The sequence below is a fragment of the Oreochromis niloticus genome, linkage group LG20, assembly GCF_001858045.2.
Source record: "Oreochromis niloticus isolate F11D_XX linkage group LG20, O_niloticus_UMD_NMBU, whole genome shotgun sequence".
NCBI lineage: Eukaryota > Metazoa > Chordata > Actinopteri > Cichliformes > Cichlidae > Oreochromis > Oreochromis niloticus.
The window spans coordinates 25,746,192-25,758,581 of record NC_031984.2 but is presented as its reverse complement, the minus strand read 5'-3'; the positions used below and the strand labels follow the sequence as shown (position 1 = coordinate 25,758,581).

Sequence of the window (12,390 nt, the reverse complement as noted above, 5' to 3'; positions counted from 1 at the left end):
GAGGTATTACAAGTTACACATTAAGAACTGGACTGAAAATCAGCAGGAACAGGTCTAATAGACTGATGAATCCAAAGTATACATTTCTGGTTCAAATTGTCATCAGTATATAAAGAGGAAGTCAGCAGAGAGGTACAACAGTGAGTGTCTACAGCCATCTGTAAAACACAGTGGAAGCTCTCTAATGGTTTAGTGCTGCATTTTAGCCAGTAGTGTTGGGGTGCTTGTAGAAAACTGATGGAAGTAGACTTTGACCCACCATGAAAAACTATCTAGAATGTCTGATTGGCCACATCTTCATTTTTCAGCACAAGAATGATCCCAAACATACTGCCAATGCAGTAAAACACCCAGTGGAGCACTATCAGTCATGGACTGGCCTCCTCAGAGCCCAGATCTCAACATGATTGAAGCAGTGTGGGATCATCTTGACAGAGAACAGTACAAAAGGCAGCCAACATCCAAAGAAGAGCTTTGAATGTCCTGCACTGTTTAAAAGAAAAGAAAGCTTGACTAAGAGTTCAGGCGGTGTTCAAAAATAAAGGTGATTTTGATTTTAGAGTTGTGCAAACTCTATTTTTGCCTTATATACTGTATTTACATGCACATTTCCATAAATCTCTGCACCCGTTTCCCATTTCCAAAACATAAGAAAATGAGAGGTACTTTAAGATTTTTGCTCAGTACCAAGCATATATGGGAGAATTGTGTGGTATGGTTGGAGGGCGACAAATGAAATGATATAGAAAATATGCCTCTAGTATACAGGTAGGAGGAGGTCTCCAACAGTGAACTACAAAGGCCACAGTGGGCGGATGTGAGAGGAACCACGTCAACTTGAGCCTCCCAGACTGCAAAGGACCGACCTCCGTGACTGCGGACCTTTTTGTAGGAGAGGGCCTCATCCTGAAACAATAAGCTGTGTTGTACTCTATTCTTATTTCACCGACTCTGCCCTCATGATCTCATCGGTTTCCTGTTTGTCACTAAACGGGCACAGCCTCAGTGTCAGTAAAGTTTGCAATAACAGTATTAAAATGCTGTTACACTTGCAAAGTGGCAAACACAACACAGACACACAGGAAGCAACATTGTTAGAACCACTGTAGTTTGTTGTAGTCAGAGCTACACCAGCTATGACTATACAGACAGACACTTAACAGACATATTAAGGGTATTCCCGACTTATTAAAAAGCACCTCCCCAACTGTGAGATCTCTGCTGCCTAGGCATGGAAATGGACTGGGGCTCTCTAGAGACGCATTCAGAGCGAAACCCACGAAGTCGAAGAGGAAGGAAGGAAGTTCGTCACTGCCTACTCCACCCAAAACTGGTGGCATGTAAGACATAAGACGCGCTGTCTCTAGCGCAACACTTGTAGAGGAATGAGCTGAAGGGGAGGGTGCCGATGCTGCTTTCTTTCTTTTGCTGTGTGGCTCCTTCCCCTCCCGTCTTTCTTTCTTTCTTTCTTCTGTCGGTCTCTCCCTCTCTCCCCCTCCTTCCCTACCCTTTCGGCTAACAGCCGGGGAAGACTAGCGAGCAACGCGGCTGAACTGCCGGCCTTATATACCGCTCTATTTTTAGCCACTCACGGGCCCAACTATTTTTAACCAATATGAGCTCATTGCCTAGTCCGCCTGTCCAATGAGATAAGAGGAAGAAAAAGGGAGTCGTCCAATAGGTGCTAGGAAAAAAGAGAAGAGGGCGGGTTACACAAGAGCGTGTTATCTGCAGTGAAACGGTCGGCTTGTGAGGGAGGCAGCATGGAAAAAGGAAAGACCTCTCACTTTGCTGCATTTCCAAAGGCTCTTTTTGAAGTTCATCATTTTTCAGACTCACTGTTCTACAGCCCAAGGGCGGATCTGCATGGAGGCAACATTTTTTTTTGTCTAATTATGCACCTAAAATTGTCTTTGTTTTCTTAGACGCGATAACGATACAATACATAGTTTTAAATTGTTTTTAAAAAATATTTTGTTGATCCCATTTACATAGAGGAGACTTTCGAAGAGAAGTGTGTGAAAATGCATTTAACCCTGCCTAAACCTCTTGTTCCTTCCTTGCAGAAGTTTTCACATTATGTTTTACATTAGCATTAGCTAGCATTTGTTTTTTAAAAATGTAAAAAAAAAAAATAGTTAGTGATAATCTTTCAGTAAAAGCTAACCCCAAACCAAGCTATAGCCCCTGGCTTGAATTTGTAGGCCATAACATTGTGTTTGAGGTCCATCCATCCAAGCCCAGCTGTCACAGGCCATCCTGGGAAGGCCGTCTACTGTAGGCTGAACACAGACAACCATTCACACTGACACTTACGGCAAATTTATATTCTCCAATTAACTAAATCCCATGAATGCCTTTGAACGTCACACTGAAGCCGAGGTACCCAGAGACAACCCGCGTAGACATAGGGAAACTCCACAGAGGGTTCAAACCCAGGACCTCCTTGCTGTGAGTCAACAGTGCTGACCAGTGTACCACCCTCTTCCATCCAGATCCACTGAACACAATCAGCCAAGGGTAATTTAAGATGATTCTCATAAGACTGAAAAAACAAACAAAACAAAAACCATCTTGTCAACTTCCTGACAGGAAAAGATCTCATTTCATGTGAGCATCACTGCAATTTAAATCTGGCCCAAGATACATGACTACAACAGTGTTGACGTCAAAAATGTCTGGCCCCTCAGTCTGGAACTATTTTTACTCACAAGAGAAGCATTTAATTTTCAAAACAATGTTGTCTCGGCAGTGAATAAACAACTATGGATTAAACTACTGCAGTACTATTAGTTTGCTGTGTATGCTACTGCCTTCATTTTACATTTGCCCTTATAATCTGCCAGTGTTAGATCATATTACTAGATTATAATTACAGATTCATTATTATAATTACTATTTTGTTTATTAAATTGTTTATTTATTTATTAATTGTTTATTTATTATTACTTTGATGTGAGCTAGTTTTAAGTAATTATATGATGCTAGGTAGCTTTATCTTTATCATAATAGATTTGGCTTTTATCCATAGAATAATTAAAGGTTTTAAATAAATGGTGTTGACTATGTAATAACAATGTAAAATATTTGCGTGGCTAGGGTTGTGGTTATATAACCTGTTTAAAACAACTTCATTTCATTCTTAAAAAAAACATTTCCCCTTTAATCAGCATTCATGAACAGTGTTGAGGTTTTCTAAAAACCAATACTGGCTGAAACTGACTGAGTGGTTTCACGTATACATCATCCAAACAAGCCTGCAGTGAATCATAAAATGACGAGACTCGTAACAATTCCTATTTACTTATTCTTAATTAGCAGAGCCATCCATGCGGCAGATGCTGCCCAGATTTGCCTGTCACACCCTTATACTTTCCCGATAGTCATCTTTCAATTAGACGATCTTCGGTGGTGGCTTTGGAGTGGTAGGACTGGGTGCTCGGTCCTCAGTGTGTGTGTGTGTGTGTGAGAGAGAGAGACTGGTGTGTAGTTTTTGTTATGACTTTGGACGGAGGGTATGACAAGGATTTCCCCGTGATTGTGACTCATCGATACACCCACCTATTCTCGTTGTTTCCAAAAGTTTTATTTTTAAACGCTGGGTGTCCTGTCACCAGTGGTCTCTGTTTCTCCGGTAGAACAAGAATTGCGATTCACGACACAGTTAAAAAAAATAAAAATAAATAAATAAATAATAAAAACAGAAGAAGAATAAAGCTGCCAGTTGTGTGTCTTAGCTGTTACTTCATAAAAATGCTAATGTTTTGGATCTACTTTTAATTCACTAACAGCTGCCGCTCATCCCCCAACAAAGCGCGCTCACGACAGCCGCGCCCCCGCACAAAAGGTTCCAACACATCATGATGGGAGCGCGGAGGACGAGAACGGTCAAGTCCACTCCCTCCAAAACACCCTCCACCCTGCCATATACTCCATATCATCTGCTAAAGAATTTAAATCCCGACCTCACCGTGGGATTAAACCAGACTGGCTAATTTAAAAAATATATTTAGTCTAATTTAAAATAGCCAAAAACAAAATAACGGCAGTCGTAAATGAAAGTTGAACCATTCATGAGGATACAACCACAGTAATAACTTTTAGCTATGTAAGCGCTCTATGTTTTATTCTAACATCTGAATTACTCCACTCTGAGATGACTATTATCATATTCTTACTATATTCTTACATATTCGCTATAAGAGTTCAGGCCACACAATGTCAGACTGACCTCTAGCGGTACAAAGTCGTCATTACAACTGTGCTGGTGAAACGCCAGAGATTACCGTGTCCAGAGTCTCGCGGGATAACGAGATAACATTCAGGTAAACGGTAAGAAGAAACGTAAGGTGGCAGCATAGTCCTACCCCTCTGATGTAAGTGCACTATAACCAGTGTACTGAATAGGTTTAGGGCACAGACAGGGTTACACTTTAGCACCGTGACTAAATTATGATCAACTTTTCTTTCTTTCCAGATGTTTATAGTTTCGATTCGGGCAGTTTATGCTAATATGAAAGTCACACAAGCACCCTAAAACTTTTCTTATAGGACAAATGTGGCACATAACCTGTATATAAAGGAGTTAAATACACACTGCTATCATTGAAAGCAATAATTAAGCAAGCAGTAATATAACATTTGAAGTGACCTAGCTTGGAATAATGGTTCAAGCTAATTATGACTTTATGACTCTAATTACTCCCAGCCCCATTATATCCCATAGTGCAGTAAATAAACATGGCTACAGTTTGTAACGTTTGACCCTTCAGAGCTCTGGTGTTGATTCTCAGTCTGTGATTATTTGCATCAAAAAGCCACTTAAATGAAGCTGATGCTCGTTTGTTTTTACATCACTTACACTGGCTTGTGAACCATTACTGTCATTTACAATTACTGGCATCAGGGTTCATGTCATGTCTGCCTTATAGGGGTCCATAAGCCAAGCAGAAGAACACGACGACTATGAGCTGCTCATTAACTGCTGCACTCTCACTCCACGAAACACGGGGAATGTGCATGAGTTAATGGACGTGTGTCTGTGTGTGCCTGGTTTGCAGAGAATAGCTGCGGTGGGATCCAAGACCACTAACAATTGGTCTTAGCAGCCAGAGCTCGGATGCTAATTGACAAATGACGTAACGTGTCAAAGAGAAATCGGAGGCTTTTTGTTCAGGCTGACTGGGAGGTCATTAGTTGCAATTAACAAGCAGACTGACTCTGGCAGGATTAGCAACGAGCTTCTAATTATCCTGTCTTAATGACCTGAGGGTTTAGAAGGTTCCGGTAAGAGATGGATGCAACATTAATGTTTTTAAGCTTTTCATTTTACACATTTTCTCTTTAGGTATTAGAAATTATGGAATGGCTTATACTTCCCTTCTTACATCGGGTGTACATCTACGTTTTAGGGGTACAGATGACATTATGGAGAAGCTTAACCTCCCCATTTTACATTGTATGGACAACGGACCTTTTTAGGGATGTGGGCCAAAGTATGGAGTGGTTTTAATCTCCCCATCGTATATTGTATGCTTACATTACTTTGAGGGGTCACTTATAACACTTAACCTTGCCTTTTGAAGATAAGGCCATAGCAACAGTTGTAGTATTGAAAGTAGAGTAAAAGGTTTTTTTGAATTCTTTCTAAAAAAAATTGTATTGTTACCTCCTTATTCTAGTGTACTATCTGCTAAGTTTTTTTTTGTTTTTTTTGTAGGTGTGATTATACCCTAAATTCAAATAAAAGACTTTGTAAATGAATGCTAAATCTGGAGGGCAGTATCATAAAGTGCTATGCAATTTTTTTAAACCAAAACACAAGTGATACAACACGTCCAAACATAATACATTTGCATATCTATTGCATAGGATCTCTCTGTCCTGTGTTACCTGTTTGTCGAAAACACAAAACTAGCCCGGGCAGTTGGTGTAGGACATGATAACAGTATAAAAGCAACACTACTATATGCACTGTTTTACTTGCAGGTGATCTCAGCATGGGTGAAAAAAGGACTGACACTGCTATAATGAGAGGTAAGCAGTAGTACTGCTGGCTGTACTGTAACTGCAGAAATAATCATGCATTGTTTCTAAGTGATACAAAACAGCACATGAATATATCTGAAGTTCAGTTATGCTTATTTTCCTTGACCACAGCCCCAAAGAATCACTTAATTACCAAGAGATGCATTTGCAGTGACGTCTTGCCCAAGGTCACTTTAGTAGTGCATAGTGTCATCACAAGGGGAGTCTCTATAGATACAGAGTTTTTCTCCTTCACTAATTGAATAACTTAATTAATGAGCGGGTTTGACCAGATTTGATCTCTACGAACTGTAAGCTTTATGAGGTTGTGTAAACACCAAGACAGAGGACATCTAATCACATAATTAAACCGCTGGGTCATATTTAAAGAAAAACCTGCACTAATTATGCAATAACAAACAAGCTCGGAGAATAAATCATTTACAAAGCAGAAATCCTCTGAGGGAGCATATACTTGTTCATTTGCACGTAACCTAAATTCATTATTTATCCCGGAGAATGAATAAATCGTCCCCGCTAGCCTGTGATTGAACTTGAGCTGGTGAAAAATTCAGCCCGGCGCAGCTGTACTCCAGTGAGTCGGTATCTAATGAAAATAACAGAGCAGGAGAGAAGGCACGGGCTCGGTAATGATTGCATTTGGGTTAGGAGTGGAAAAAGAGAAAATAATGAGGATAAGGAAAGAGACTGAGGGGTAGAGTTTGGTGTTTTGCGTGGGTTGTTTTGGAACTGATTGTAAGATCTCACTCGTTTACTTTTAGTGCACCTCTTGGCTCGGCCCCTGATTGTGTTTCATGAGTTGGTCTCACCTGAACGCAGTCTTGAGACTGGAACCTGCCGGCTTTTAGTTCATAGAAACGCTAAAAAGCTTTTTTCACGTCTCATAAAAAGTAGATTTATTCTTAATCGATTCTCAAAACCTACTTTCATTGAGTGGTTAACCCAATAAACATGTGTCTATACCTGTTGCTTTAAAAAAAATCCGTTTCCATAATCTTTTATCAGCCACTTTTTCTCATTTAAATTTTTTTTTGATAAGTATAAAGCCATCAGAAGAAAAGAAAAAGAGTGAGCGAGAGAGTAAGCGCAATAAGGAAAGGTCGGGAGAGAGACTAAGGGAATGGTGAATAAAGATGAAAGCTGATTTCTTTCTCAGTTCCACTTTAACAAGGTTTTCCCGGAGCGGAGTGAATAGGCGAGCACGTCTGCATATGTGTGGCCACAAAGATCTCAGATTTTTTCCTTCTCCCTGAGAGAGAGCGAGAGAGAGAGAGAGAGAGAGAGAGAGAGAGAGGGAGGGAGGGAGGGAGACAGCGAGCACATGTAGCGAGGAGCTGGGATGAGAGACAGAGCAGTAGAAAGCTGTCAAGCTGTGAGAAGGCAGCAGAGAGACGACTCACTCATTTTCTTGGAGTACGTTTTGCCTCCATCTCTGACGCGTGCGTGCACAGATAGCATCGCAGACACAAAGATGGTAAAGTTTGAGCGTGAGTGCTACTTCTTACCTTCCTGTGAAAAACTGTGAAATATTTTAAGGATCTGGACTTAAGCCTGACACACTTGGACATCACTGACTGGGACTTAACAGTTTACTTTGGCAGGCAGGTTAGCCCTTTCCCTGAGTACTACACTGAGTTAGTGTGTCAGTTGCCAGAATTCAGTAGATTTGAACCCGGACTTGGACTCCCCGTGTGCGATGAGGAGAAGGATGTATTTGCTGGTGGTGGCGGTCCTGTTTGCCCACCTCGGTGCCACCTTGACAGGAGCGTGGAGAGCATCTCAACCCAGACTGCAGTTCACACACTCTGGTAAGAAGCAGCACGTCCTTTTCTGAGCTTTCCTCTTCATGTTTCCTTTAGTGTTTCAGGTCTTGGTTCCCCACACGTACATGCAGGTGGCTGGAATCATGTACCGCTTCACGTTTTTTTCCCCACTTTTCTTTCTTTGTTCTTCTATTAATGCCCACACACTGTTATGCAATTCATGTATAAATTATAGAAAGCCTTTCTGTTCATGTACCTGTCTCCATCAGCCCTTTTCTTTCCTGTATTGTCCTCCATCTCTCTAACCACCTGTATTTAATCAATCATCCTCCAGTAGTCAGGTTCAGAGTGTGACAGCCGTATCTTTAGCCCCACCTTGCTTCCTCCTCTCACTGTGAGGTCTGACACTTTAAGTGAAAAGTAGCGCTTTTGTCCTTGTGTCACTTTTGAATAATAACAGCATATTCTTGAAAGTTAAGAGTCTTTGTAAAACCACATGTCAGACGTGGCAAATGACATAAAAAACAAAAGTCTGGAAGAGAAAAGAAGAAAAGAAAGAACCGATCTAAATGCAGCACTCATAAGAGTATTTCAGCTCTTATTGCACAAGAAAATAGTATGAAAGTGTACCTGTAGAAGGCACGGCAGGTTGAGATGAACCAGCCAATCAAGTGGGATAGTGTGGAGGATGTTTGCTGCTGGCAGTTTGGGTAATTATTTTAGTGTTTGTCTCTGATTTCTCTTGGCTAACCTGGGACTTTGTCAGACAAAAAGTCATGCTGCTTCTTCTTCCCGTTGTATTTTGGTTTCTACTCGGAGTAATGAACAGCTTTATGAGAAGACCTGTACATGCTGCTTCTTTGGCAGACGACAGTCAGCGGAAAAAATACCCAATTACAGTGTTATCCTTATCAATAGAGAAGTTTTTCTAAAGCATAACGAAAGCATGGAGAATTCATGTGCAAAGCCTACTTTATCGACTCGAGATTAATTTCCTGTCAAGCTCAAATCTTTTGCCAGCCCCTTTGAAGCACTTCGTTAATGAAGTTTCAAACTCGAAAGACCTTCTCCGTGACAGCGCCTCAAACCTCCCGTCACCCCACCTCGCCCCCTCCTCCAGGATTTGGAAATGTGTCCTTGTCTGTTAGTTTCAGTTATGGCTAACAAAGAAATAATTATCTCATGGCAGAAATCCCAGATTCAGATCATCAGTGAATTAATTATTTCTTGGCCCCGGGCCGATCTGTCCGCTGTAGTGAGGTCCACGCAGCGGTGGAAGGACACACATAACACAACCTCCTTATAAAAAAAGGGAAAGGACAGCTGTAGCCACTTGAAGTTTCAGCTGTTTATCGGTGGAGAACTGCATTGTGGTTCTGCGTGCATTACACTATTTTTTCTCTTTCTCCATGCACTTGTATCACTGTGCAGCATGTCGCATGAACTATGCGGTTACAGGCTGATGCGTTGGTGAACCGGAGTTGATTTTGGCTACTACAAGGTGGTGCTGTTCTGCATCAGCTGCTCCAGTTTTACTGTTTACCTTACCCTCGTGGATGCAGCAGTTGGGTGGGGTCTGCCTCACTGAAGAAACAAGGGGACTCAAGGATGATGTGTGCGTAACAAACACTGTAGCTATAGATGCTCTTGTCACCACTGAATAGAACAGGACTTAATACTTTGACCCGTTTTGGGGTTTTGCTGTTTGAGGATAACAAACGTGACGGTCAAAAGTTTTGTGGAAGCAAAATCCTGTAATTAAAACAGGATTTGGATTTCAGCGTTTGCCCTCGCGGCTCTGGCGAATCCCTTTCAAATGAAAAGGATTTTTGAGGCCTTTAGTTACAGCGAGGTAAACTCAACTCCCTTTAATCATGTTTACCGGAGCCACCGTTGATTACGACAGCAGCTGATTACACATCCTTGCATAAGCCGAAATATGCTGTAGAATCCGTACTTTAATTCTGGAGTCGACCAATTGTGACCTAGAAAGTAAAGAGAGAGGGAGAAGGGGAATCTTTTTGGATTCTCCCAGGGGGGAGTTTGGCTCTAATGGAATCTGGAGTAGCTTTGATTGAGTGATTGTGATACAATAGGTGCCTGCATGTCCTTGAATATATATGGCTGCATATTCTTGGACAGGAATATGGCGTGTGTGAGTGTTGGCGTGTTGGTGCATGTGTTTAAAGGCTTCTGCATATATACCTAAATAGAGCAGCTTCATTTCCAGGATCTCTGCCCATTTTACTTTTTGTTGTGTATTGTGTTGAGACGAATCCTCGCATCTTTGAACAGCAGCGGTGTAGGTGTGGGCGTGCGTATGTATATATGTGTCTGTGTGTGTGTTTCCTATCTACAGTGGTCAATATGCTCGTCTCTGGAAAGAGAACAAAAAGAAAAGTATGATGTGTTTACTGTGGTGCCCACCATCATGCTGTTGTACACATTTGTTTGTGTTTGTGTGTGCGCGTGCACGCTCTTTCTGCCTCTCTGTGGGAGCTCTATACTGTGGTCATTTCCCTTCTCATCACCACAGAGGTTTTCCTCAGACACAGGGAGGAGATTTTTTTTTTTGTCATCGAATTGCTGTAATTACTCGAAATATTTTTTGGCCGCTTAGAGACACTGTACATTTAGCTTTTCCTTTTTCTTTGGGATGCACAGCAGATGATTAACTTAAAGAGAAAAAACAGTAGAGGCTGACATTTAAGTGAAGTATTTCACCCTATCACTGGAGAAAATTGGCTACTACAAAGAGCTTTGAAGCAGAAACCAAAAGCATCCCTCAGACTTAAGTGAGTGGTACAGCAGCAGTAAATTGATGATGAAGTAATAGAAGGAAAATAGACGACTGAAGGAAAAGGTACAGGAGACAAAAAAAAAAACAAAAACAAAAAATTGTATCCACTGGGTTGGTGCCTCAGTAGCAGCACTGCCGATGAGGCAGTTCAGAATGTAAAAGGGCGAACAACATTGGGACCATGGGACAAAAGCAGTGACGTAGTAAAGCAACAATGCTAGCGCTCACTAGCCTTATTGACCCCTGGATCATTGAACTAGCATGCTTCCTCTGCTGTCAGTCATGCCTGCTATTCACAATCCCGAGTCTGTGTCTAGAATAATGACTGGATAAGCTGATGTGTGTTTTCTTAGATTTCAAGGAAAAACAGTATGGGTTAATTCAGCAAATGCCCCAAAAAGTCACTGTAATAATTTTACAGCAGCAAGAAAAGATGTTAGTTATTATAAAGTTGCCAAGGCAGTGTAGGAGGAGATTGTGGTGGATAGAGCATGTGAGATAATTATTTCCAACTGACAGTGAATGTTACTTTGTTCTTTTTTTTAACTACAACCACAAGCCTTGTCTGAGCTACTTTAAAAAGCTCCACACGTTCACCCCAGATGGGACTCGAACCCACAATCCCTGGCTTAGGAGGCCAGTGCCTTATCCATTAGGCCACTGGGGCTCTGGCTGGATGTATATGTGGAGACAGTTTGTGTTATCAACTTTGGTATCAACCACAACAGATGTGACTTGAATTCTCAGTCACTGGGTTCGGAGGCATGTAGTATCCTGCAGTATCTCTGAAAACTGCAGTGATATATATATGTAAGTATATATATATATATATCTATGTATATATATATATATATACATAACTGACCAAACAGCTTTGTGTGTGTCTCAGAATTAAAAAAAAACAAAACAGCTTTAAATACTTAAATACACGCTTGATTACCTCCTAACCCCCACCTATCTCTTAATGGCTAAATGATCCCAGTTATTCACTCGCCAATACACACACAGACACACTTGTGTATAATGAGTCCATTATCCCGGCCATTCATTCAGCGATAGTGCGCATTTCTTGAGGGAAAATGGCAGTTATAGATACGATCTGTGTACCCCGCACACATGCAGACGTACACATTTGCTTAGGAATGTGTTGGGTGAAACCTGTTTGGTGGATTGCTGCACGAAGACCCTATAAAATAATTACTCTGGATGCAGCATGTGAGACTTCACGCACACAGTAACGCTGCATACCCGAGCGCAGCTACACGAATGTGTATGTGTACAAAAACACAATCATTACAAGTTCCTAAAGAAGAAATCAGTCCCTTATAGCTGCATCAGCACCAACCACCTTTCCAACTGTGAAACTAAAGGAAGCATCACGATGATGTGGTGAGGATGAGAATATCATCATCGCCACATTACCACAGCAAAACTTCATAAAAGCCTCAGAGGAGCTGTGGCTGGCTTATCTAAGTGAATTCGAACCTATTAACTCACACAGAGGCTGAGTCATGTTTTATTCATGTGGCATTCACTTCATCAATTGGTTTGCCATAGACATTTAATAGCAGTCAGTCTCTGTAGTGAATTGGAATGAAGTCAGAGTTTGCTTGGTGTGAATGGAGACACTGGCTTTGATGGCTCACCTCTAAACTGCTGATTCCTTGTGATGGGGCGTAATCCGGGCATTTTACACTCATCCCGCTGTTTCTCTCTGGACAAATGCCCACATTGTAATGTGAACGTAATGAGTCGTTTTAAATCGCATGCTATTAAAAT

The 12,390-nt window shown here is 41.4% G+C and overlaps 1 protein-coding gene and 1 non-coding gene across 3 annotated transcripts in view; one reads left to right on the top strand and one right to left on the bottom strand.

Moving 5' to 3' along the window:
• Positions 1–7,374: 7,374 nt before the first annotated feature.
• Positions 7,375–12,390, top strand: part of sema3h (sema domain, immunoglobulin domain (Ig), short basic domain, secreted, (semaphorin) 3H) — a 53,027-nt gene continuing 48,011 nt past the window's right edge. Inside the window, exon 1 of one of the 2 annotated variants that reach the window (XM_005478371.4) lies at positions 7,375–7,856. In XM_005478371.4, the coding sequence (XP_005478428.1) occupies positions 7,745–7,856 (112 nt within the window). In that variant the 5' untranslated portion in view covers positions 7,375–7,744. The remainder of the gene's footprint in view (positions 7,857–12,390) is intronic. The other variant, XM_005478372.4, reaches the window with a different exon arrangement.
• trnar-ccu (transfer RNA arginine (anticodon CCU)) lies at positions 11,206–11,278 on the bottom strand. The gene has a single exon. It is a non-coding gene; the product is annotated as a tRNA-Arg (tRNA).